The sequence below is a fragment of the Schistocerca piceifrons genome, chromosome 3 (genome assembly GCF_021461385.2).
Source record: "Schistocerca piceifrons isolate TAMUIC-IGC-003096 chromosome 3, iqSchPice1.1, whole genome shotgun sequence".
NCBI lineage: Eukaryota > Metazoa > Arthropoda > Insecta > Orthoptera > Acrididae > Schistocerca > Schistocerca piceifrons.
In genome coordinates this window covers 558,437,403-558,465,062 of record NC_060140.1, presented here as the reverse complement: position 1 = coordinate 558,465,062, position 27,660 = coordinate 558,437,403, and the positions used below count along the sequence as shown (strand labels likewise).

Genomic DNA, 27,660 nt, shown 5'->3' with positions numbered 1-27,660 from the left:
GATGGCAGAACACAACACGACACGACATGGCCTCACTCGTTTCTGTAGCGCTTTCGTTGCCAGCACATTAGCCGTTACGACAGTATATTAATTTTCGCCTGGACGGGGACTTGAACCCGGGACCCTTTGGTTGAGGGTCTAGCGCTCTACCGACTGGGCTATCCGGTCCCTCAGTCGAGCGTTGTAGTACATGCCGCATGGTGTGCGAGTGATTCGCGTGTTGCAATTCCTGGCTTATGGCTCCAATGGCTTCAACGACTTCCCGCTGACGCCCATTTTGTGTCGTCTTAAACGATGGACATACTTGCAATCAGCTGCGAGATCTTAAGAAAAGAAACGCTGCACCACTGCTTTTGCCACACCCGAATGAACTGAATTGCGCTTCTTAGACAGAAATGAATGCTCGCTCTGTCCAACACTTTCAAGCACATCTGTGTACTCACAAACACGGCGACGGCGCGACAAAATGACGGGGGCGCGTTCGTGGGCCTGCGACTGATTTCTGCAGTACTAGCGTCCGTGCGAGGTGAACCGGTAGCCACAACAGGCAGCGGCCGTCGCGAAACAGTATTCTTAAAAAATAAATTTCCGTCTTGTTGAGAATGGTGTCACTGGTTTGGATCCGCTTTCACCCACGCATGTCACATGTGTGCGAAAATTTCTGCTCGTCTTTACGCAAAATCGCACGCAGCTGGTAGGATTCGAACCTACGCTCCCAGAGGGAATCTGATTTCGAGTCAGACGCCTTAACCACTCGGCCACGACTGCCAGTAGCGCAAGACCCTCCCGACACATGCAACTGGTACCGTTTAAAGCACTGCAGTGCCAGGAAACGGCGTAGCTGCATTCTTTTCCGTAGTGCTTACACCGCTACTAGACGTGCGGCTACCAAAGTATTAAAATTTCCGCTCGAACAGGGACTTGAACCCTGGACCCTTAGGTTAAAAGCCTAATGCTCTACCGACTTTTTTTTTTTTTTTTTTTTTTTTGGGTAACTTATCGAATTTATTTGGTGAAATTAGAACAGTAAGTTCTTAAATAAACTTGTCATCAATTAACACAATGCAATATGCTACACATCACGGATTACTTTTCTTTGTCAATTTCAGTCCTTCGGATCACTTTCCTTTAGCACAAATAAGTACACACAGTCACGGTTAAGCTCCCATCGGCTCAACAGTCTCTGCGACTTCCATTTCTGTGTCAGATTCCTCAACCTGAACGAAGGCTTCTTCCTTGGCCCTCTCCTTGAGGCCTGCCGCAGGAGACCGGATGAGTGAGAGGTCCCTGTGAACCTCCTTGATGTCGCGCTGGGTCTCCAGCTCGCGGCCCTTCCGCAGCCGCTGCATGATATGGTGGGCCTCTCGCTTCTGCCTGATCTCGTCTACACGCTTCATAGCTTCCACAGTTTTTGACCACATCTCCCTGTCATACTTCAGTGGTATGTTCCTTCGTTTCTCAAATTCAAAAGCTGGATCTACAGCAAGTTCTTTTCCTGCTGTTTTTCGGAAAGCTTTGGTCCACCTTACTTTACGTGGATTCTTCTTCTTCTTGAAAGCCGCATGACATTTCGATCGGCAGAATTTGACTGAGCTATCCGGGCTCACATTACGTGATCACCCCTCCCACTACGCATACTGACACATTGCCTCATGTCCTTTACTGTTGGGTAATCATTGCGTGGAGCTGTTACTATTTAAACGTCGTCTGACTGCTGTCTATAAACTCATCACGCTAGGCTCGTAACAGACTATCGAAGAAAGCTGACACACGATGTAAAGTCAAATTGCAGCAGTTTGTACGTCTCATATGTTACAGCAGAGGAGCTACGTGTTTTGTCGACACTCACTGGACAATTGTAAAATTTACAAGCGTCTCGAATGCAGTGTTTCCCACGTATTCGCTCATTCCACGGTTCCGTTGGAGATGTTCTTCACCTCTTGACACAAAAAAGAAACGCAGTCGGTAGGTCTCGAACCTACGCTCCCAGAGGGAATCTGATTTCTAGTCAGGCACCTTAACCACTTTTTTTTCTCTACCGACTGAGCTATCTTTTTTTTCCGTGCGCTAACCAACTGTGCCACTTTTTTTTTATGTACGACTTTTTTTTTATTCGACGCCACATCCAATTTTTTTTTCCAGACGCCTTAAGCACTTTTTTTTCTTCCTTAACCACCCTTTTTTTTATTTTTTTGGTCAGACGCGTTACCTTTTTTTATTTTTTTCTGTTGGTTTTATTATTTTCGTATATAATACCGTGTAGTTGCCGTAGTCACTTCTCAATGATCAATAATAGTTTACTGAGTCACTGTTTGCCTGTTACGTCCTTTAGTTTCTATCGTGTTGTGGTTCGTTGTTATCCTAAGCCTGTTCTCTCGAAGACTATATTCAACATGTTGCCTTAGAGGTTTTTATGGTTACTGAATTTTTTGGATTCCCAGTAAGCTGATTCCATGTAGACCATGGAATCAATTGAATTGTCAGATCCATTTCTACCAATTACGTAATGTATGTAGTGACCCATGAGCCACATGACAGTGTTATTTTTCTGTTCTGGGAAAAATATCTCTTCAGGCTGTAACAGCATTTGTGGCGTATAATTGCGGCCATCACTTCTGGTGAGGAGTGCTATCTTTCTTCTGATCCATGTCCAATTGTGAACTAGTCCACTGCACGTGAATCTGTGTTGAAGTGTGTCCACGAATCCACACTTAGTGCAGTGATGTGTATCACTGAGTCCTATTCGATAAAGTTTTTCATTGGTTGGTACAGTGTCGCTGACTACCTTGTACCAAGTGGAAGCCACGTCTGTTGAATGGATTTTGAGGCTAATATTTTTCCATACAGGACGCCATATGACGTTCGGATATTTGATTTCTATGGTATTTCGTGTATCCGATTTTTGCCATGTATTTAGAATCTCTCTTGTAGTTATATGTGACTTGTACACCGTGCCTGCCTCTAAGTATCTGACCTCAATACAAAATTCCTTGACATGCGTGAGTTTCTTGTTTAGTTGGCCCACATTCACCGGGGGTTGCAGGGAACCTGGCTGGACAATTGTGAAGAGTCTGGAGGTAATGTTATTTCTGGTCACACTGTCGAGTCTAACTTTAAATATGTTGCCTTTCCACAAGTAACTATGGGCAAGTCGCATTACCTTTTTCACCTGTAATTTCGGTGCTGGGAATATTTGTGCTACAAAACAGGCTTTAAGAAACATGTAGGTGTTAATTAATTGAACTTTCTGCAATAAATTCGCGGGTCGCCAACAAAGTTCGTTGAACGCACCCTGTATTTTGTTCGCCGTGTCCCGCCAATTTACTGCAGCCATCTTCATAGGACAATTGTTTATAGTAATACCTAGTGTTTTGTGGGAATCAACTAGTGTAGCCCATTGGCTGCGTACCCTGTCAAATCCTCTTAGGTTTAAGATTTTACTCTTACGTATGTTCACCTTTGCACCAGAGGCGCGACTATATTGACATATCGTCTCTTCCAGAATTGTAATTTCACCTCCGTGTCGAAGGACGACGCCCACGTCATCGGCATATGCTTTTGCTGTAAGCGTGACCCCGGATATTGTGACGCCACTTAATTTGTCTCTGAGTTGTCGTAGCAAAGGCTCAAGTGCAAGAACATACAAAAACATTGATAATGGGCTCCCTTGTGGAACGCCCCTCTGTATATGAATAGTTTTCGTCGGCTGCCCGTTTATGTAAGCCTTTGCAGTTATGCCGGTCATCATCTGATGGATTACACTAACTGCTCGATCGTCAAAAGCCAGGTGTTTAAATATGAGATCCACGTACCGGTGGCTGACATGGTCAAATGCCTTGCAGAAATCGATGAAGTATAGCGCACACCTGATGTCGGTGACTGCTACGATAGAAACAAGGTCTCTGTATTCGGAGATGACTGACATGATTGTCTTGCCCGGGAAGCAGGCTTGATGGCCTTTTATTACTGTTCTGAGAAGTGGTGTGAATCTCTCCTTAAGTGCTCGGGCAATGGTCTTGTAATCATAGTTCATCAACATTAATGGGCGAAAACTATCGATTTTCTTTTGTCCTGCACTTTTCGGAATCAAGACCAGTTTTCCTTCCTTAAGTTCAGTTGGTAAGTCTCCTCCATGTAAGGTTTCGTTTATTACATCCGTGAATGTTGACCCAATTAGATGCCAAAACTTTTGATAAAATTCTTTTGGTAATCCATCTGGACCCGCCGATTTGTTGGAAGGTGACGTCTTTACTAGATTAAATATTTCGTCCTCTGCAAATGCAGCAATCAGACAGTTATTTTCTTCATTAGTGATCCGTTCCGTTAATAAGTGCTACATTTCAGTACTTGCAGTCTCGGCAGTCTGGTCTTTAGTGTAGAGGTGAGCGAAATGTTGTTGGATTGCGCGCACTATGTCATTTTGGTCTGTAATTACAGTCCCGTCTTCGAGTTTGAGGTCTTCAATAAAACTGCGTCTCCTATTAAGTTGGTGTTTGATCAGGTGAAACATTGAAGTAGTTTATTCTTGTAGTAGAGACTTTGCCTTTGATTTAAGCTTTAATCCCTCTAACTGCTGTCGTGTGATGCTTAGAAGCTTCGCTTTTATTTTTCGAATTTGCTCTAGATGAGTAGTAGCTACGTTGTGTTTGTCATGTAGTTCTCGCAATACCGTATAGTAAAATTCGATTGTCCTTTTGCCATCTCTAGTTTTTTGAAAACTGTATGATTTTAAGGTTTGCCTAAGTTTAGGTTTGGCAAACTTGACCCACCATTCGATTTTAGATCCGTATTTATGCACTGATTTCAAACATGCCGTCCATGTGGCTTTGACCCACTCTTCTAGTTCGTCATCATTGAGATGGGCAATGTTAAGCATCCACTGATTGCGGTAAAATTTTGTAGGTTTCTTTGCTAAATTGATAGTCACAGAAAACCCACAGTGATCCGAGCAGTATGTCGGGATTACTTCCACATCCAACACGTTATGACTTAGATTCTCCGACACATACTGCCTATCTATCCGACTGCATGATGTCGAAGTGAAATGCGTGAATTTGACTGGCGTAGGGAGTATGACTTCCCATGCATCTTTGTACTTCATGTTTTTGATTAAGTCATGCAGCTCCTTCGAGTAGTTAAAATGCGGTACCTGATCTTTCCTGTTAACTACACAATTGAAGTCGCCACCAATTATTACAGACGCAGGATTTTTCCTCAGCAAGTAGATTATGTCTTCCTTGAAGAATTGAGCTCACGCAGCTCTGTTGGTGGTACCGGACGGTGCATAAACTTTTACAACAGTGACATCAAATATTTTACAACTTAGGCCTCTTCCTGTAACTAGTTTATCCAACAACATTACCGGTATACCTTCACGAGTTAAAATTGCGGTTCCTGTATTTGCGTCCGGTAGGACATTATAAAATATTTGAAAACCGGGCACGGTGAAATCAGTGAATAACACTTCTTGCAACAAAGCAACATCCGCCTCTGTTTCATAGATAAATTGTTTTAACACAACTTTTTTCAAATCTGACGTTATCCTGTTAACGTTAATAGTTAATATTTTATAAGCTTGACTCATCCGAGAAGGTTAATGGTCATGTATGGGCGTCAAAGTAGAGTGAGTACAAAATCCGAGATTTCCACTTCGCCCAATGTGTACAATGTATTTTAGGGGAAGAAGATCCAGTCGGAAATCCGCTGCTATTTCACTACTGTTTGTGAAGCTGCGGAGGCTGTATGTCTATCTTAGCGAGTGTCTTGATCTACACTGACTGACACTTCAGGATTTCCAACTCCTTTACTGTCAGGTGATTTTTGCCGTTGTGTGCTCCCGTTGCGTTTCGCCTGCGCCCTGCCGACGTTGACGTTTGGCTGCGGCTTCAGGCGGCGCCGCTGTGTGTCTTGCGCGGTTCCGGCTGTATTTGGAATGCCTGTCCCTTGTGCAGGTCCCTCTTGTTTTTGGGCAGCACAGCGGGGGTCATTTAAGTCGTGAACATGATCTCTACTACCGACTTGATCAACAAGTTGCGCTTTAGTGCCTTGTTCTACCGTAGGCGAGGAAGTGCCTTCAGTATGTTGAGCACATTCCTGATTCGTATTTTCGGGTCCCTCTGGAATTTATGCCTGCATGGCTGCCTCGGCCGGTTCCATTTCAGCGACTGCATCATTAGCTGATAATGGAACATTGGCATTAGCGTGGCCTGATGATTCCGCCTCCTTTGCAATGGCTGCTTCCAGTGCTGGTTCATTACTGGCTTTTTGCTTTTGCACAGAGTGAGTGTGACCGGAACCATCCTCATCTGAAGAAATATCGGCTGAGTCCCGAGAGCGCTTATTGCCGGAGGCACTACGGTCACTAGCAGCAGGGGCAGATTGCTCCTCTACAATAGGCATTATCATTGCACTGTCATTTACTAAAGTGGGATCTGGCACGGTATCGGAATTCAGAGAGACAACGGGCTGTTCTACATTACTACGCATCAGGACATCACTAAATGTAAGCCGCTGTCGCTGCTGCAAATTGTTCTTTAAAACAAACATGCGACGGGGACAATCCTGCCTCAGGTGACCACTCTCGTTACAAATATGGCACGTGGGAATTTGTCCGGTATAGGTAACTAGCCCCTTGTATCCACTCACCATTATGTGCGACGGAATATTAACCTTTACTTCCATTTCAACGGATCGCACCCCGCTATAACACTGCAGCTTATGTTCCCTGGACCACATTTCATATCTAACAGACCTGACGTCACCGTACTTCGACAAAACTTCCTTCAGGTAGCAATTTTCAACTTCAGGTGGGAGATTGAAAACACGGACATTTTTCAACTCTACATCAGCATTTGAAAGCGTAACGATACTCACAGTTCCGTTCCGATGGCGAAATTCAATGCGTCCCCCGAATTTCAGCAGCAGTCGCTCCATAATAACAGGATTGAGCAGCTTGACGAAGAAACAGTATTGTTCCAAATCGTAATAGGCAGTGTGGACCTGTTCTGTAGTTATCCCGAAGACGTCGACAATCCACTCGTGGATCTCTAGTGAGCTTGGTTGCAGAGCACGGGTTGACTTATCAAATTCAAATTTCAGGGTATTCTTCCTGGGACACTGACGAGACATATCGCTAATGAACCCTTAACGGGCTAACAGCATCGAACGTTGACACGAAAGACACAACAACACGCAGGCACAGAACAGTAATACGACACGCGACGCACACAAACACCACTTGTAAACAATCGCTAGCTTGGCGGAGCGGACGTTACCTCCTCACACTAGCGCCTCTCAAGCGCAACTCAACCACTCGGCCACGACTGCCGGTCGCAGAGGCGTGTCTCGACAAGTGCAACTGCTCCTTTACAAGCAATCTGATGGCAGAACACAACACGACACGACATGGCCTAACTCGTTTCTGTAGCGCTTTCGTTGCCAGCACATTAGCCGTTACGACGGTGTATTAATTTTCGCCTGGACGGGGGCATGAACCCGGGACCCTTTGGTTGAAGGTCTAGCGCTCTACCGACTGGGCTGTCCGGTCCCTCAGCCGAGCGTCGTAGTACATGCTGCATGGTGTGCGAGTGATTCGCGTGTCGTAATTCCTGGCTTATGGCTCCAATGGCCACTTCACCGACTTCCCACTGACGCACCGCTGACGCTAGTTTTGTGTCGTCTTAAACGATGGACATACTTCAAAGCAGCTACGAGATCTTAAGAAAAGAAACGCTGTACCACTGCTTTTGCCACACTCGAATGAACTGAATTGCGCTTCTTAGACAGAAATGAATGCTCGCTCTGTCCAACACTTTCAAGCACATCTATGTACTCACAAACACGGCGACGGCGCGACAAAATGACGGGGGCGCGTTCGTGGGCCTGCGACTGATTTCTGCAGTACTAGCGTCCGTGCGAGGTGAACCGGTAGCCACAACAGGTAGCGGCCGTCACGAAACAGTATTCTTAAAAAATAAATTTCCGTCTTGTTGAGAATGGTGTCACTGGTTTGAATCCGCTTTCACCCACGCATGTCACATGTGTGCGAAAATTTCTGCTCGTCTTTACGCAAAATCGCACGCAGCCGGTAGGATTCGAACCTACGCTCCCAGAGGGAATCTGATTTCGAGTCAGACGCCTTAACCTCTCGGCCACGACTGCCAGTAGCGCAAGACCCTCCCGACACATGCAACTGGTACCGTTTAAAGCACTGCAGTGCCAGGAAACGGCGTAGCTGCATTCTTTTCCATAGTGCTTACACCGCTACTAGACGTGTGGCTACCAAAGTATTAAAATTTCCGCCCGATCAGGGACTTGAACCCTGGACCCTTAGGTTAAAAGCCTAATGCTCTACCGACTGAGCTATCCGGGCTCACATTACGTGATCACCCCTCCCACTACGCATACTGACACATTGCCTCATGTCCCTTACTGTTGGTTAATCGTTGCGTGGAGCTGTTACTATTTAAACGTCGTCTGACTGCTGTCTATAAACTCATCACACTAGGCTCGTAACAGACTATCGAAGAAAGCTGACACACGATGTAAAGTCAAATTGCAGCAGTTTGTACGTCTCATATGTTACAGCAGAGGAGCTACGTGTTTTGTCGACACTCACTGGACAATTGTAAAATTTACAAGCGTCTCGAATGCAGTGTTTCCCACGTATTCGCTCATTTCACGGTTCCGTTGGAGATGTTCTTCACCTCTTGACACAAAAAAGAAACGCAGTCGGTAGGACTCGAACCTACGCTCCCAGAGGGAATCTGATTTCTAGTCAGACGCCTTAACCACTTTTTTTTTAGATGCCTTAACCACTTTTTTTTCCTTAGCCACTTTTTTTTAATTTTTTTTCTTTTACCAACTTCTTTCTTTATCTTTTTTTATTACTTTTTTTGCGGGCAAGTGCTCTACCAACTTTTTTTTCCCCTAGACCACCTTTTTTTTTGCGAGCCAGACGCCTTAACCATTTGTTTTTTCTTTGTTTGTTTTTCTCCTTTGGTGCCGGGGGTTAACTTAAGATCTTTTATTTTTTTTTACGATGAAACGCGTGAATGAATAAAAATAAAAATAAGTAAAAGGAAAAGGCGGCGTCGAAACTCGACTCATCGAGATTGGTATCTACACCAAGATTCTCTTGAGAAAATTAGCATATTTCAATCTATAATCTCGTATTTGTTGAAGCTGATGATGCTGAATGTGCAGAAATGTCAAAAAATCTTCATCGCTCCGGTCTTCATGTGTCAGAATATAGAAAACTGAATGTCCCATTAACCTATTGGCAGCATTTCTTTTAGTATTGGGGTAGGGGACGCCCTCAGAATTAAGTAGGGTAGTCGGTGTGATGGCATTATCGGAAGTTCTGAGTATAATTGCTAGCATGCGCCGAATACAGCACCGTACGTCATTGATCGTGTTACATGCAAACCTGTGTTCCTCGGTATCAGGACGTTGCAGGTAGTGCAGTTTGGCGTTTCTGCCGGATGTACGGCGTGCAACATAGAATTCGTCGGCAGTTTCCTATTAACAGCAAAGTACCATACGGCTCTCACTTTAGTCGGTAATCGGTGATCATGAATATTCTTCCAAATCGTATTCCAGTCATACTGTTGAAGTTTCCCCTCGATGCTGTTTCTGGGTTTTCCGTCAATCATGGCCTTGTACACGTCTTTTACTGTTAGCGTACCGTTGTGGAAAAGCGTTTTCGGAATGTAGCTGTATTCAATGAGAAAAGGTTTGAGGTGCGAAAGCTCCGTCGGGAGGTGGTGCACGTCTATAGGTGGATTCAGACTGGGCGGGATTATTTCATTCAGAAGATGACCCACTAGATTACTCGGCGATTCTTTCCACAGTCGGTATGTCTTGCAAATATACAGTGCTTGTGCTTTACAGTAGATATCGGTAAGATTGAGACCACCTTTGTTGTCTGGTAACATCAGCGTTTCATTTTTAATTTTGAAAATATGACCCCTACTAACAAAATGGCCGAGAGCTGCTAGCATTCTTTTCGCTATTGCTCGTGGTAATGGCAATATTTGGGCGACGTAGTTCACTTTGGACGTGATATAGGTATTGGCGAGCTGTACCTTCTGCATTGCGTCCAGATTCCGTAGACTGTGTTGGTGGAGGCACGCTCGAATGTTCGTCAATATGCGTCTGTAGTTGATAGCAACTGTTCGTCGGATATGGCGCGTGTATACTATGCCGAGGCTTTTCAGTGTGTCAAGGCGTTTCAGGTGTTCTCGAGCTCCAATGTCATCTCCGCGGCCGATCGGCAAAAATCCGGACTTCGCCATATTTATTTTAGCGCCGGAAGCAAGTTCATACTTCTTCGTAATTTGGAGCGCAGTGTCTAGTTCTTGGTCACTCCTGACTAGGAAGTCGACATCATCAGCGTATGATTTACACGTTACTTTGTGATCGTGTATGTGTAATCCTTGCAGAACCTGGTTTAAATTGAACAGGAGCGGTTCGATTGCTATTGCAAACAATACCATGGACATTGGGCAACCTTGTCGTACCGAGCTACGAACCTTGATTAGGCTACTGAGTTGTCCATTTATCTGGATTTTAGAGGTACCATTCGTGAGCACGGAGTTGAGCATGGTTAGAAAATTCGGAGGAAAATTCATTTTCCGCATTACACTGAAAAGATATGAATGGCTCACTCTGTCGAATGCTTGTTGGAAATCGAGTGATACGATGGCGCATCGGAGTCTGCAAGTCGCCGCTATGGAAATGACATCCCCGTAATCACTTAAGGTCTGATATATCTTTCTATGCTTGCCAACACACGTTTGGTAGGATCCTGTAACTGTGGTAATTACGGAGTGCAGCCGTTGCATGGTGACGCGGCCGAAGATTTTGTAATCGCTGTTCAATAAGGTGATAGGTCGAAGATTACCAATTCCCTTGCCTCCTGGCGTTTTGGGGACCAGGACCACCGTCCCCTCACAGAACTCTTCTGGGAAGGGGGCACTAGGATTCATGAGTTCATTGCATATGCACGTCAGCTTCGTTGCCATTTTTTGTCGAAAAATTTGATACAGTTCGACAGGTAGTCCATCAGGTCCGGGTGATTTGTTCTTTGGACCTCTCAGTATGGCGTCCACCACTTCGTCCTCCGTTATAGCGGTAGTGAGGGTGCCGGCTTCATCCGAACTGAGTCTACCTGTTATCCCGTCCGTTGCTGTGGTGGCCAACATTTCTGTATAATGCTTGTAGATTTCGTCCTTGATCTCGCACTGTTTGGTCAATAATCGACCATCAGTAGTTGTCAGTTTAGTAATTATTTTCCTATTGTTCCGTTTATTTTCGTGTATCACATGATACATGGAGGTCGCTTCGTTCGGAACGGTGTTTTGCAAACGGGTCCTAATGCGGCAACCCTGAAGTTGTTGTCGTTTTAAAGTCAATATTTTTGCTTGTATTCGTTTAATTTGTGCATAATTGTCTATTATCGTCACATCCGGCTTATGCAAGTCACGGAGGCACTGAAAATAAAATTCCACAGTTGCCTTTAGCCAGGCAGCCTTCTCGCGAGAGTAGCGTTTCAAAGTTTTCGTTATAGCAGGTTTGGCGCACTTGATCCACCAAATGAGCGGCGAGTTGTACTGCGGGAATCGGTTTTCACAGTCGTCCCACGTATTGTTAAATGCTACGCGGCACGCCGGATCTAATAAATGAGCAACATTAAGCTTCCACTGTCCCCTGGCTTTGTAGGTTCCTTGTTTCGCCAAATTGATGGTACAAATATACGCGGCATGATCAGAAAATATGGTGGGCCAGATTTCGGAGTGTAGGACATTTGACTACAAACCAGCTGTTGTATAGATCCGGTCTAAACGGCTCGTAGAATGGCTAGTGACGTGTGTGAAACCGGGCGCGTCACCATGCTGATGTTCCCACGTGTCAATAAGTCCCAACTAAGTGATGATGGTTTCAAGCTCCAGTGATTTAGTAAAGTTCGGCGTTTGGTCTTTCGGACGGATAACACAATTAAAATCCCCGGCAAATATTATGTGATCATGACCCGTTCCGAACAGTGGAACTATCTCTTCTTTGAAGAAGACGGCTCGCCGCTGTCTGTTACCAGATCCGGAAGGTGCATAAATATTAATGATTCGGGTGTCATTGACGGTGCCAGCTATACCTCTACAGTTGGGTAGTTTCTCGACGTTGCGGATTAGTATACCTTCTTTATATAATATAGCCGTTCCAAGTTCGTTATTGCTACCGGGGTTAACAGTAGCGTTATAGCCCGGTATGGGCTCTAGGTCAATATCTGTCACTTCTTGTAACAATACGATATCGATGTCGGCTGCATAGACAACTTCCTGGAGATTCCGCAAATTCAGTGCACTCTGGATCTTATTAATATTTAATGTTGCAATCCGGTAAGCTTGTAAGCCCGCCAAATTTGCTTGAACGTAAGTGTGTAAAAGAACTGACTGCCTATCGTCCTAGCGATCTAGATATATTTTGTCTCTGCTAATGATCGCATGTTCAGCTAATAGAAATCTGCGTCATCATCGGTGCCTGTTCCTCGTAATGGGGGGCGTCGCAGTTGGTTAGAGTCCCCTTCGCTAAGTCTAAGGTCCGGTGCAGCATTGTCTTCCGTCATGTCCCAGTTTGGGGAACGAGTGTCGTTTCAGTTCTCCTTGAGTCGTGGGCAAGCGTCTGTAGGTTTCGGCTCAGGTACTATGTCACTCTTTGCAGTCGGCTGTGTAGACGCGGAGGACACAAGGTCGTCAGTTCCACTGTCGGATGATGCTCCTGTCCGCGACTTCTTCAACGGTTTGCGATTGCCGTCCTGTGGTGCTGGTGGTACGTCGGTCATTTTTTGTCTCACTTGTTTGATCTTGTCTCGCATGACAGGGGCAGTTTCGGCCGCTCCCTGGTGAGCAATCCTGCGCTTCTTAGTGTCCTTGGTATGATTGTCGATTTGTCTATCTGCTGCCACTATACCGTCGAGACCAGCCGCTGAATGGTTCTCACCAGCGACAGTTATGTTCAGGGAGCCTGCCGGAGAGCTGTTACGCACAACGTCGGCTGAGGGGCAATGTTCTTGTTGTGCTGGTTGTGCAGGAACGATGACCTCCTGGCCGGCTTCCGGTTCGGTGATGGCCATTTGACAGTCAATTAAGTCACCCTCGGAAGCAGGTCTCTCGGTCGCTTTGTTCGTGGACGAGATCGTGCACACCGCCGCAACGTATGTCAGCGGTAGCTGTGACATGGCGTGTGGGACTCCTGCCTCTCCGGTCGGTATTTGTGTTACTCGCCTTTGCAGGCACTGAGCACGAACGTGTCCTGCAGAACCACCACCCGCGCATGTTCGCGGTTGCCCCTCGTATATCACCATAGCTCTGTAGCCACAGACATTGACATAAGACGGGATATGCTTCACCATATCGATTTTGATCTGTCGAACACCATTTAAAACTTGAAATTTATGTGCAGAGGACCACCGCTCGGCAACATTACTAATGATAGTTCCATAAGGCTTCAAAACGGAATTAATTTGTTCAGCAGTTATCTCAAATGGCAGTTCGAAAACGCGAACGGTCCTCACACCAAAACCAGCATGAGAAACTTTAACCTCGCCCACATTGCCATCAGAATGCTTAAACTTGAAAGTACCTCAACAGGATTCAACAAGTTGGTCGCATTTAGTCGCACTCCTGAGCTTCAAATACACCGTACTACAGCAGATCGATGAATGAATGCCAATAATATCATCACCCGTTAACTTTACTGTCTCCTCAAGAAATCTCTCTGTTTCAAATGAGGTAGGTCTCGCGAAACTGTTGTCGAAGACAAATTTCAACGTATCTTTTCGTACTAGTTCAGCCATTACCACTTTCTAGAGGGGATCGTCGCCAGATAGAAGAGAAACGCTCTACAGCGTTTAACTCGGCCAACAGCAGCGGCGACGTAAACACAGCACTTCCGCACGGCACGGCCGCCGAGGCCAGACTGAATTTCAGGGTATTCTTCCTGGGACACTGACGAGACATATCGCTAATGAACCCTTAACGGGCTAACAGCATCGAACGTTGACACGAAAGACACAGCAACACACAGGCACAGAACAGTAATACGACACGCGACGGACACAAACACCACTTGTAAATAATCGCTAGCTTGGCGGAGCGGACGTTACCTCCTCACACTAGCGCGTCTCAAGCGCAACTCACCCACTCGGCCACGACTGCTAGTAGCGCAAGACCCTCCCGACACATGCAACTGGTACCGTTTAAGCACTGCAGTGCCAGGAAACGGCGTAGCTGCATTCTTTTCCGTAGTGCTTACACCGCTACTAGACGTGCGGCTACCAAAGTATTAAAATTTCCGCCCGAACAGGGACTTGAACCTGGACCCTTAGGTTAAAAGCCTAATGCTCTACCGACTGAGCCATCCGGGCTCACATTACATGATCACCCCTCCCACTACGTATACTGGCACATTGCCTCATGTCCCTTACTGTTGGGTAATCGTTGCGTGGAGCTGTTACTATTTAAACGTCGTCTGACTGCTGTCTATAAACTCATCACGCTAGGCTCGTAACAGACTATCGAAGAAAGCTGACACACGATGTAAAGTCAAATTGCAGCAGTTTGTACGTCTCATATGTTACAGCAGAGGAGCTACGTCTTTTGTCGACACTCACTGGTCAATTGTAAAATTTACAAGCGTCTCGAATGCAGTGTTTCCCACGTATTCGCTCATTTCACGGTTCCGTTGGAGATGTTCTTCACCTCTTGACACAAAAAAGAAACGCAGTCGGTAGGACTCGAACCTACGCTCCCAGAGGGAATCTGATATCTAGTCAGACGCCTTAACCACTCGGCCACGACTGCCGGTCGCAGAGGCGTGTCTCGACAAGTGCAACTGCTCCTTTACAAGCAATCTGATGCCAGAACTCAACACGACATGGCCTCACTCGTTTCTGTAGCGCTTTCGTTGCCAGCACATTAGCCGTTACGACAGTGTATTAATTTTCGCCAGGACGGGGGCCTGAACCCGGGACCCTTTGGTTGAAAGTCTAGCGCTCTACCGCCGGGGTATCCTTTTTTTTTTTCTTAGTCAGACGCCTTAAAAACTTCTTTTTTTTTTGAAGGACCAGAAGGCTCTAGCTGCTACTGCAGCCAAGGTTTTTCCTTGACTCTGGCGCCTTAGACCGCTTCTTTTTATATATATTTTTTTCTTTTCTATTGCTGCTCTACCACTTTTTTTCAACCTTTTTTTTCCACTTTAACCATCTTTTTTTATGTGTGTGTCTTTTCGGAAGCATATCAGTAGGCGCATGACGGGGACAAAGCGGGCAGGGGTCAAAGAACTTGAGGCCTGGCCACGATGCCCCCGCCATTACTCCCACCGAATGGCTCCTTCAGCACATTTTACATGTTATAGAAAAGCTGTTGTAGTCGTGTGTGGTCTTTGCCTGCTCTTTTTGTTATGGTGCTGAGCACTGGTTGTACGACGTCTGGGTGGAGATCTCTTTGGAAGGTTGTCATTCGAGTTATCATTCAACAGTCATTCGAGTAGGAAACATGTTATTTTACCGCAATATACATCGAGCATTTATGAGACACATTTTGGGGGGGACCGACATAACAGATATGGATAAAAGAAGAGGCAGTTCCTTCATCTTGAACATAGATCTCATACTTCATTCCTTAAGTACCCCTAAAATAGTAACTTTAGTGTTAGACTGTGCTTTTTAACCAACAGCTATTCTTTCGAATAAAATGATCAACATGTTTCCATACATTTTCCTGTGGTCTGCATAGTGCTTCACTTTACTGTACTCCATTTTCATAAAAAGCTTGAATGCCGTTTCATCGTCATCACCTATTTTATTGATAATGTAATGGACAAACTGTCCCATTAACCAGTGTATTGCATTGTTTTTGGTTTTGGGGTAATACTTGATTTCAGGTCTGAAAAACATAGGAGTAATGGAATTGGGTGACGTTCGTTGCAGTAGTGCAAGACTTTTCCTGAGCCAAATCCAATTGTTGAAATTTCCACCACACGTGAATCTATGAATCGCGGTGTCAACCAATTTACATGTCTGACATAAGGGGGTTTCAGCTTTCCCAATTTTATAAAGCCGTTCGTTGGTGCTGACAATATCATTGACGGCTTTGTACCATGCCGTTACCACATGTGAATTGAGCCCGTTAAAACTAATATTCTCCCAAATTGCATCCCAGTTGTAATTCATATACTTCGTGGCAATTTTATTTTGGCCTTCGTATTGTTGTCTTTCTCTCATGATATCTCGGGCTGTAATGCGCAGTGAAGTTCTGAGTTTCTCGTGAACATAGCTCAATTCTGTGTACAAGATCCTAACGTATCGCAGTCGGGGGTTAATCTTTTGTACGTCTGCCGGTGGCTGAAGGCTTTCTGGTTGGACACATTGAAACAATTGTGTAGTAATGCTGCCTGGGTTGGCGTGAAATATGTTTAAAGACCGTTTTATGAAAAGCGCAGAAGCTTTATTGCGTATATCCACCAGTCCGAGGCCTCCATTTCTAGGATGTAAGGTCGCAGTTTTCAGGTTAACCCTGTAGATTTCCCCCTTCCATAAGAAATTTGCAACTCTCGACATTATTTTCTGAGCTATCAACTTTGGCAAGGGAAAAACTTGTGCCATATAGAATGCCTTTGAGAGAATGCATAAGTTAATGAACTTGACCCTCTGAACCTGGTTCATAAGTCGTGAGTTCTCAATGAGTCCCCCTTGAATCTTTGTTGAAACCTCTTTCCAGTTGAGGGCTGTCATCCTCATGGGACATGCCGTCAGAATTGTTCCCAGGGTTTTATGGGTGGTAACTGACTTCGCCCAATCGATGTGTATCCATTCAAGACCCCGCATTCCCAAGATTGTACTTTTATTTTCGTTCTTTGTCGCACCCGATGCGCGGCAGTAGTTTTGAAGAATGGCCCCTAGTCGAATTACATCATCTTGCCCTCTTATGACGACACCAACATCGTCAGCATAGGCTCTCACTACAGTTTTCCTGCCAGTTATAGTTATGCCCTTCAACCTTTCATAAACACTTCGTAAAAAGGGCTCTAACGACACAACAAACAAAAACATAGATAAGGGACTTCCCTGTGGGATGCCGCGGCTTATTTGAATTTGCCGCGTCAACTGACAGTTGACGGCTAATTTAGCGTGCAGACCAGTAGCAATGTTTTTTATAACATTAACAGTTTTGTGGACGAATCCCATTTTTGTCAGTACCTCAAACAGGAAACGGTGATTCACCGAGTCGAAAGCCTTATTAAAATCTATAAAGAGTAGAGCACATTTGATATTGGAAATTGATGCTAAGGCGATGATGTCTCTATATTCAGAAATGGTATTAAAAATACTTCTATTTGCTGCACATGACTGATGTTGACTAATTAATTTGTCGGTCAGAGGGGAAAGTCTCTTTTTTAAAATCCGACATACTATTTTGTAGACAGAGTTTAAAAGTGAAATAGGGCGGTAATTGTTTAAACTTTTCGTCCCTTTGTTTTTCGGTATAAGTACAATTTCGCTATCTTTAAAATCTTCAGCTACCGTCTGCTCGTTAAAAATCTCATTGACAATGCATGTAAAAGTGTCACCAATTAAAAACCAGAATTTTAAGTAAAATTCTACAGGCAGTCCGTCGGGTCCAGCAGATTTATTTAACGGGGACTAGGTTATTATCTCACGAACCTCTTCGTTACTGACTTCAGAAAGGATTTCGTCGTTTTCAGAAATCGTCAATTGTGGGGATAAAACACTGAGAACCTCTCGCAGAGACCCCTCGTGAGGTGGGCTGGAAGAATATAATGCTTGGTAGTATTGGTATACTGCATTGAGAATCTCCTTCTGAGACGTTAGTGTTGTTCCATTGGATGTTTTAATTTCACTAATGACAGTTCGTCGCCTATTCTTTGCATGCCGAAGCAGATGATATAAGGATGTTGTTTCATCCTCTACCACCGACTTCGCCTTGGACTTCAGTTTTAAGCCTTCCATCTGTTGTCTTTTAAAGGCGAGTAATTTCGCTTTGGTGTGTTTGATGTCGTGTAATCTAATGGTTGACACGTTTGCCTGTTCATAGAGGTCCCGCAACAAACTGTAATAAAATTCCATACTGTTTTTTAACTCCCGCGCTCTTTCTCTGCTGTATCTGATACACACTTTTCTCAGTCTCGGTTTTGCAAGCTTAATCCACCAATCTAATACTGTGGGGTGCCTGTCCATCGATCGCAGACATAAGGTCCACGCTTCCGATACTGCTTATGCCAAATCTTGCTCTTTTAAGAGAGAGACATTTAGATGCCACTGGTTCCTAAAAATCTGAATCGGCTATGGAGCTAAATTAATGCACGCCTTCATACTGCAGTGGTCACTAAAATAGACAGGTACGATCTCTGAATTGAGTAGACATCGTTCTAAGTTCTGCAAAACATAAATTCTGTCTATTCTACTGCGCGAAGTCTGTGTTATATACGTATATTCAACATTCGTTGGATATTTTAATTCCCATGCGTCCTTAAGTTTTAAGTCGGTTACTAGGCGTTCAAGTTCCAACGTTGTCGATCTTTACGATTTAACACACAGTTAAAATCACCGCCCATTATAAAACTGTTTGGGTTTCGACGTAATAAATATATAATTTCCTCTTTATAAAATGCTGCCCTGTCCTGTCTATTACTATTTCCTGAGGGCGCATATAAGTTAATCAATGTGGTACCTAAAACGTTTATACTAATGGCCCTTCCAGATTCCAAACGCTCTACTTGAGACACGGGAAATCCTTCCCTGAGCAGAAACGCTGTTCCTGTATGTGTTTCACAAGATACGTTAACAATGGCGGTGTATCCTGGTATTGCAAGTGACGTCGTTACAACCTCCTGTAGCAACGCGATATCGGTTCCAGAGTCATACAAAAATTCCTTGAGAGCAGCTAGCTTTAATGAGGTTCGAATTTTATTTATATTTATCGTTGTGATAGAGTATGCTTGCATCAGTCGTTTAGAATTCTGCATTATTCCTCGTAACACGGTTGCTAAACATTAGCTTGTCTTCCATTGTCATCCCGTATCTTAGTACTGAGGGGCTGTTCGACATTGAGTGTATCAGGAGGCTCAGCTGGAGCACCTTCTCGGACAATGTCATATCGTATATTTTTCTGCGATTTTACATCTGACTTTTTGGCTTTTTGTTTGGCTGGGGTGCGAGAAACAGTAACATTCGGTTGTGGTTTTAGCGTATGGCGGTGGACGCCCTGAAAACCCTGACCTGATTTTGTTGTGGCAGCACTCGGCGTGGCCGCTTCAGCAACAGTGTCTCGAGAGATCTGGTTTGTAAACACCGCCTGCTGTTTACATGCTACCTTCGTTTGTTGTGATGTTTGCGACGGTGTTTGCTTATTGTCCGGTTCAGAAGTAAACACTTCCTCTTGTTTACACTCTGGTGCCGGTTGCTGTGCTGTTGCGGTGTCGCGGTGTTGTTGTTCTACCGCTTCTGCGAACTTCCCGTCTGTAAACAGCTGATTATCACTGTTTACAGCTGGGCAAGTAGTCACTGCCTGAGGAACTTCTACTTTCTCGCTGTCGGCAGCTGCCGTTTAATTTTCTGGCAATGAGCGAGATGTATCAGAAACTGTAATTAAATCCACTTGCATTTCGTCTTGGGGCACAGGCAGATTTTCATCGCTAGCTTTCTGTTTACGTACAGCAGGAGATTGTCGGGAGATTTCATCATCGGAATGATCATCTGTATGTTCAAGTGGTCGTTTCTTGTTTAGTACGTCCAACTCTCGGGCAGAGGAATCACAACTGAAGCGTGTTACCAGGGGTGGAAAATCACTACCATCAACAGCAATATTTCCAGAACTAGGTACAGGATCCGAACCCTCACCCTGTTTGGCTGTATTATCAGTTGCCAAAACTTCGCTCAAGGTCATCTTGCGGCGTTGGACTAAATTTGTTTTTAGTACAAAAACACGACGGGGACAGTCCTGCCTTAAATGACCCGATTCATTGCATATATGGCACGTAGGGGTTTGACCAGTATAAATCACGTGTGCTTTATGCCCGTCAACAGTTATATGAGATGGGATATTCGTCTTTACTTCCATCTCTACCGAACGAATACCATTGAAGCTCTGAATTTTAAATTGCTTCGACCGACGTTCGTTAAATATATCCTTAACCTCACCATACTGAGAAAGAGCAACCTTGATTTTCTCATTATCAATCTCGATAGGTAAATTTAACACCCGCACAGATCTATAAAGAGCATCAGCTCTCCTGATAGCCACTTTACTTGTAGTGCCGTCTCTATGCAAAAATTCTACATGATACCCGAATTTTCCAATAATTTTATCTACCGAAACGGGGCTCAAAAATTTTACGAAAACACAGTAGTTGTCAGTATCTAGCTGAGTGGTATGCACCATATCAGAATTAATGCCAAGTACCTGATCAAGCCAATCATGAATTTCCAGAGCAGTGGGCTGAACACGTCGTGTTTCCTTGGCGAAAGCAAAAACCAGCGTATTCTTCCTCACTGTTGTAGCCATGGTATGCGGTAATCAAAGGGAGATTCCGGTAATTAACGAAAACTCCACAAACGATAAATAATCGTCGGTAGAAAACACAAAAACAGAACACAGTAGGCAGAAGAAACACAAGTTACACACGAAGAAAATCACAAAATGCAAAGACACCGAAACGCAATGTAAGCATGGGCCAAGCACTGACTACGCGCAGCAAACGGTGGCACGTCCGTACGCATCGGCAGCTAGAGCCAGAATGATGTCCCTCAGTCGAGCGTTGTAGTACATGCTGCATGGTGTGCGAGTGATTCGCGTGTCGTAATTCCTGGCTTCTGGCTCCAATGGCGACTTCACCGACTTACCGCTGACGCTAGTTTTGTGTCGTCTTAAACGATGGACATACTTGCAATCAGCTGCGAGATCTTAAGAAAAGAAACGCTGCACCACTGCTTTTGCCACACTCGAATGAACTGAATTGCGCTTCTTAGACAGAAATGAATGCTCGCTCTGTCCAACACTTTCAAGCACATCTGTGTACTCACAAACACGGCGACGGCGCGACAAAATGACGGGGGCGCGTTCGTGGGCCTGCGACTGCTTTCTGCAGTACTAGCGTCCGTGCGAGGTGAATCGGTAGCCACAACAGGCAGCGGCCGTCGCGAAACAGTATTCTTAAAAAATAAATTTCCGTCTTGTTGAGAATGGTGTCACTGGTTTGGATCCGCTTTCACCCACGCATGTCACATGTGTGCGAAAATTTCTGCTCGTCTTTACGCAAAATCGCACGCAGCCGGTAGGATTCGAACCTACGCTCCCAGAGGGAATCTGATTTCGAGTCAGACGCCTTAACCACTCGGCCACGACTGCCAGTAGCGCAAGACCCTCCCGACACATGCAACTGGTACCGTTTAAAGCACTGCAGTGCCAGGAAACGGCGTACCTGCATTCTTTTCCGTAGTGCTTACACCGCTACTAGACGTGCGGCTACCAAAGTATTAAAAATTCCGCCTGAACAGGGACTTGAACCCTGGACCCTTAAGTTAAAAGCCTAATGCTCTACCGACTGAGCTATCCGGGCTCACATTACGTGATCACCCCTCCCACTACGCATACTGCAACATTGCCTCATGTCCCTTACTTTTGGGTAATCGTTGCGTGGAGCTGTTACTATTTAAACGTCGTCTGACTGCTGTCTATAAACTCATCACGCTAGGCTCGTAACAGACTATCGAAGAAAGCTGACACACGATGTAAAGTCAAATTGCAGCAGTTTGTACGTCTCATATGTTACAGCAGAGGAGCTACGTGTTTTGTCGACTCTCACTGGACAATTGTAAAATTTACAAGCGTCTCGAATGCAGTGTTTCCCACGTATTCGCTCATTTCACGGTTCCGTTGGAGATGTTCTTCACCTCTTGACACAAAAAAAGGAACGCAGTCGGTAGGACTCGAACCTACGCTCCCCGAGGGAATCTGATTTCTAGTCAGACGCCTTAACCACTCGGCCACGACTGCCGGTCGCAGAGGAGCGTCTCGACAAGTGCAACTGCTCCTTTACAAGCAATCTGATGGCAGAACACAACACGACACGACATGGCCTCACTCGTTTCTGTAGCGCTTTCGTTGCCAGCACATTAGCCGTTACGACAGTGTATTAATTTTCGCCTGGACGGGGGCTTGAACCCGGGACCCTTTGGTTGAAGGTCTAGCGCTCTACCGATTTTTTTTTTCTCCCTATCTAAAATCATTGACCGATGTTGGAATCGAACCGAGACCATTTTTATTTTTTGCAGACGCTCTATCCGCTTTTTTTTTGTCTAGGCGTTATCCGTACACCATTTTTTTTAACATTTGCGCCAATTGGTAATAAGAATAGAATGAACAAAGTGTATATCATTGCTAGGCTGCCGTAGCGCAATATAAGAAATGAAATGTCTTCTTGAGGTTTTTTTTATTTTATTTATTTTTTTAAACATTTGCGCCAATTTGTAATAAGAATAGAATGAACAAAGTGTATGTCATTGCTAGGCTGCCGTAGCGCAATATAAGAAATGAAATGTCTTCTTGAGGTTTTTTTTTTTTTGTTTTTTTTTTTTTGGCCAATTAGTAAACAGATATTTTTATGGTGCACAAAAGACTATCACTTCATAATTGTAGGAAGGTTGCTCCGCTCGCTTTGCGAGAGTAGGGAAATGTGAAAGTGAATGGGAAAGAAAAAATGCCTTCTGCATTGGTGAGCATCTGAATAGTATCGTAAAATTCCGACAAGTACTAAAGTCCCAGGAAGCAAATGGGATTCATACATACAGGTCACTGGCAACCTCTGCGATCCGAGATATTGTATTTGAAGCATTTAACCGTTAATTATGATGTTCAGCATATTTCCAAATATCCTCCTGTAGTCACAGTGTTGTCTCATTTTAAAGTGTTCAATTTCTATGTAAGAATAATAGTCGAGGAAAGTAGCATGCCTATTCTGCATAATAAACGATGCTGTGTGGCCCATGATCCACGTTGCAGCGTTGTTTTTTTTGCTCTTGGATATCTCAGTTTTTGTGGCTGAATGATCTCTAATAGATCTACACCACAGGGCGTCGTACGGTCTATCACCGACAATCGTTGACGAAGAAATGTAGTAATTTCTTCTGCATGTCCGCACGTGAACCTATGAAGAAGCGTATCGACCCTTCCGCATGCGTCACAGTTGGCCGTTGGATGAAGGCCAATTTTATGTAGCTTTTCATTCGTTGCTACTTTATCGTTGACTGTTAGATACCAGTCGGCTATGACGCGTAACGGTAACACGTCGCTGTGCACATTCCGCCATACTATACTCCAATGTGTATGTGGATGCTTTTCTTCGAGACGATTCCTGTGGTTTGCTGTCGTGAGAAGGCCATAAAGCTTCCTGTTCGTCAGGCTTCCGTTATCGACGATGTTGTGTCGAATGTAGCTCATTTCCATGTAGTACAGTCGCACATGTCGGTAAGAAAGTGGATTGCCGACGATATTAACGGGTGGGTCAAGGCTATGAGGCTTCCACCGCTGAATGAGGTGTGTGATGATACTGGTCCTCCGGGTACGGAACTCTTCCTGATGCGATTTAGGAGCAGGGTGACACATTTTTTGTGTACTTTAATGAGGTTAAGGCCACCTTTGAAAGAAGGTAAGGTTACGGTATCGAATTGAACTTTGAAAATGTGCCCCCTAAAAAGAAACCAACATAACGCTTGTTGTATACTCTTGGCTAGATGGTCGGAGATTGGAAGAATTTGCGCCAAATAAGTCATCTTGCTCGTAATGGCGATCTCGATGGTCTGAACTTTCTGTAGTATGTTCAAGTCACGGTCGGAGTGAAGTATCATAGCAGCACGTAATTTATTAAGCATGTGTGACCAGTTCTTCGTCAGGAATTTGTCTGGTTTGGCCTCAAAAGTAACACCGAGGGTTATGTGAGAATCCTTGACCTTGCACCAGGTAACATGGGATATGTCTCCGATACCACCACCGATCTGCAAAGCTGTGGTTTTAGTTCTATTGGGTATTGCTCCTGAAAGAAACGTGAATGTTTGTAAAAGAGATTCCCCTGACAGAAGTTGTTGCGATGATGACACAGTTACGCATACATCGTCAGCATACGCAATGCATGGGATAGTGACAGACTCGACGCTAAGTCCGATCCCGCTATGCGCCAAGTTGTTTAGTAGCGGCTCCACTGCAATGGCGTACAAAATCATTGACAGAGGACATCCTTGGCGGACGGATTGCTCAATGGAAACTTCTTTTGTAAAATGGCCATTAATGAGAATCCGTGAAGAGGCGTTTGTAGTAAGTTTGCGAATTAATTCTATGAGATGAAGTCCAAAACCTAGTTTCTTCACGCTTTTAAAGAGGAAGTCATGACGTACACGGTCATAAGCCTTCTCAAAATCTAGAAAGATCAGAGCGCCCTGTCCTTTGGTTTCAGCATACGAACAGATGATGTCCCTCAAATCGCACGCTGCTGAGATTGCACTTCGGCCTTGCACTGCACTGTACTGGTAACTGCTCAAAACCTTGTACATAACGGATTGCATCCTTAGCTTAATCGATCGGGTGATGATTTTGAAATCGGCATTCAGAAGTGTGATGGATCGCATGTTTTCAACCTTCCTGCTGTTCCCTTTTTTCGGTAAGGGCAGGATGATACCTTCCTTAAATGCCTTGGGTATAACTTCCAGGTGCCAGAGTTCATTCGCTATCTCGAGGAGTGTCGGACCGAGGAGGTTCCAGTAACGCTGGTAAAACTCAGCGCTGAGACTGTCGGGTCCTGGTGACTTCCCTTTCTTTGCACTGTGGACCGCCAGTCGGATTTCGTCCTCTGTGAAAAGAGATTCCAGATTTGCAGTATCCTGTTGCGACAAGCGACAGCTCAAGGTCCTAAGAAAATCGTCGCACGAGTGTTCATCAATGGCTTGCTTCTTGTAAAGTTGACTATAATAGTCGTAGACGTGCGAGATGATGTCACGTTGCTTCGTGATGGCATTCTCCGCGTCATCAACGACGGCTTCAATAAACATGGCTTTACACCGTTTCGTCGTTCTCAGGATGTGGTACAGAGAGGCCCGTTCTTCGGCGGCAACGTCCTTGGGGTGGGCTCGCACGATGATGCCTTGCATTCGTTGGCGTTGTATCGCCGTGATTTTCGCTTTATATCGTTTGATCTTTATGTCGATATCGCCAGAAGGATTGTTAGCGCGACTGTACAGTTCTCTCAAACAGCGATAATAAAACTCAATAGTCTGTTTCTGCCAAAAGCTTTTTTGTCGGGCGTAACTCATGAGGGTGAGGCGTAATTTAGGCTTAGCACACTGAGTCCACCACTGGAGAGCGCTATCGTAACGACGTCGTTGCCGCTGGAGCTGTTGCCACTTTATGTTCACCTCCTCTTCAAGTTGGGCATCCTGCAGAAGGCTGACATTCAATTTCCAGTAGCCTTTCCCGCGGTATATTTGCTGGCGGTGTAGGTTAAGGTAACACTGATACGCACAATGGTCGGAGATGTTGACAGGAGCTATGTCACAGTTCACAGCGTGTCGCTGGAGGGCCTCGGACACATAGATCCTATCCAGCCGACTAGCAGAATGACTGGTTACGAAGGTGTACGCTACCCGTTCACCGTGCAGTTGTTGCCATGTATCGTGAAGACGCATGCCATGAATTAAATGTTCGAGATCGATACATCTGTTCGTGTTAGGAGTTTGGTCTCTGTCATGAAGCACACAATTGAAGTCACCACTGAGGAAGAGATGTGCACGATAAGCGCTAAGAAGAATGGGAACCTCGTTTTTATAAAATGTTGAGCGATCTCTCTTATGAGTGCTACCTGAGGGAGCGTACACGTTAACAATCTGCACACCATTCACTCGAAGAGAAATGCCACGACCACTAGGCAGCCGCTGCACATCCGTAAATGGTATACCGTCGCGCAGAAGTATGGCAGTGCCTACAGCATCCTGGAGATTGATGTTATCAATGAGAACGTAACCGGGCACTTCTAAGACTGTGACAACCTCCTGCACGAGGGCAATGTCAACGCTGGTACCATACAAGAAATCAGTTAGCGAACGGAGTTTCCCGCACTTTGAATTCTATTGACGTTAAGTGTGGTAACGTTGTAGGTTTGGCTATCGCACATGATGGTTCAGATGACAATGAGCTCTGTGTTGGATCGTCCTTCTCGACGTCTTTGAATCAAACTCGTTGGGAACGTCTGGAGTACTCAGAGAGTGGAAATGTCGCAGCGAATTGGTCATGCGCGAGAGCAGCTACTGCTGCATCTCCTCGTCCTGCTGCCACCACGGCTCATTGCTGTCGGGGTGCTTCGCGGTGCGCGCGCCGCCCTGCCCGCCACCGCCGGCTGAGTCTGTCAACGTGGTCGCATCCGCCTGACCACCACGCGGGGCTGCGACTGACGTCATCGAGTTCCTGCGGGAGCGCTGCTGCAGCTGTTCGCTACTCTGTTCGCTCTTCCTCTTAGCCGTTACGGTGCTCTGTTCCCTCTCAGCGCTCAGTAGTGCCTTCAGGTGTTTGGTCTGTTCACGAATGCGTTCTTGCCTCGCGGTGTCCTCGCAGAGCACGGAGCAAGAAGATTGAGGTTCAGTCTCGCTGCCACTTTCTGACATGTGTACGGGTCTCAAATCATCCGACTTTTCCTCTTTGCTACTATTCCCTTTGCTTCTCCTTCGGCGGCCTTTCTTCGTTTCTGCTGCAGTCTCTACCGATAGGGGCGGTTCAGGCAAACTGATCTGCACCCGCTCCTGTATCTCACACGGCTTAGTTTCAGAGGTGGCTGGCGCATCGTTGTTATCCAGTGGTAACTGCCCCGGTGAGAATGACGGTGCCGGATCGACGTCCGTCCTACCGCAAATGTCTTGGGCACTGCATTCCACCCGAACTGGCATCTCCGCCTCGCTAACACGTTCCGGCTGCCGAGGTGGTGGTACCGTCCCCGCGACTACCTCACTCAATAGCGGAACAAGCTTTTCACTACCGTCTGCAGGACGTTCCCGTGGAAGTTGAAATGGACGTCGACGTATACAGTTCATCCGCAGACGTTCTGTTGAATGGCAGATCGAACAGGTAGGGGGTTGTCCAATGTAAGTTATCTGTGCGCGACAGCCGCCAATGGCAACATACGAAGGTATATGCTATTTTAAGTACACACGTACACTTCGCACCCCGCCGTTAGCTTAGTAGCGATATGCACTCGACCATTTTTCATTGGTAACTGACAAAACAACGCCGTACAGTGACAGAGAACGGGCTATCAGGTCATCAGGGCACTCAGGTGGCACATTAAATACCCTGACGGTTCTCACTCCGTATCCCGAAGGCACGATTTGGACATTGCTAATACTGCCATCATTATGACGAAATGGTCTCACACCAGCATGCTCCTCAACGAATTTCTCATAAGTGTCACTCGAAATACATTTGATAAATAACGAGTACTGCACAAAGTCCAACTGCAACGTGTCGACTATATCTTCTGGCAATTTCAGATCCTCAAAAATCCACTCTTGGATTTCGAAAGCCGTCGGTCGCAAGGCAGCACGATCGTAAA

General features: G+C 45.4%; 1 protein-coding gene and 8 non-coding genes across 9 annotated transcripts; all 9 read right to left on the bottom strand.

Moving 5' to 3' along the window:
* Nucleotides 1-686: 686 nt before the first annotated feature.
* Trnas-cga lies at nt 687-768 on the bottom strand. The gene has a single exon. It is a non-coding gene; the product is annotated as a tRNA-Ser (tRNA).
* A 216-nt stretch (nt 769-984) lies between these two features.
* LOC124788835 (probable ribosome biogenesis protein RLP24) lies at nt 985-1,908 on the bottom strand. The gene is made up of 2 exons (XM_047256117.1): nt 1,850-1,908; nt 985-1,593 (listed from the first exon to the last, which is right to left on the bottom strand). The coding sequence occupies exons 1-2, from the start codon at nt 1,906-1,908 to the stop codon at nt 1,158-1,160; spliced, it is 495 nt and encodes a 164-aa protein (XP_047112073.1). The 3' UTR covers nt 985-1,157.
* A 6,170-nt stretch (nt 1,909-8,078) lies between these two features.
* On the bottom strand, nt 8,079-8,160 carry Trnas-cga. The gene has a single exon. It is a non-coding gene; the product is annotated as a tRNA-Ser (tRNA).
* Nucleotides 8,161-8,298: 138 nt separating this feature from the next.
* Nucleotides 8,299-8,371, bottom strand: Trnak-uuu. The gene has a single exon. It is a non-coding gene; the product is annotated as a tRNA-Lys (tRNA).
* A 5,979-nt stretch (nt 8,372-14,350) lies between these two features.
* Trnak-uuu lies at nt 14,351-14,422 on the bottom strand. Its single transcript has one exon. It is a non-coding gene; the product is annotated as a tRNA-Lys (tRNA).
* A 354-nt stretch (nt 14,423-14,776) lies between these two features.
* On the bottom strand, nt 14,777-14,858 carry Trnas-aga. The gene has a single exon. It is a non-coding gene; the product is annotated as a tRNA-Ser (tRNA).
* Nucleotides 14,859-21,340: 6,482 nt separating this feature from the next.
* On the bottom strand, nt 21,341-21,422 carry Trnas-cga. The gene has a single exon. It is a non-coding gene; the product is annotated as a tRNA-Ser (tRNA).
* A 138-nt stretch (nt 21,423-21,560) lies between these two features.
* Nucleotides 21,561-21,633, bottom strand: Trnak-uuu. Its single transcript has one exon. It is a non-coding gene; the product is annotated as a tRNA-Lys (tRNA).
* Nucleotides 21,634-21,988: 355 nt separating this feature from the next.
* Nucleotides 21,989-22,070, bottom strand: Trnas-aga. The gene has a single exon. It is a non-coding gene; the product is annotated as a tRNA-Ser (tRNA).
* Nucleotides 22,071-27,660: the final 5,590 nt, after the last annotated feature.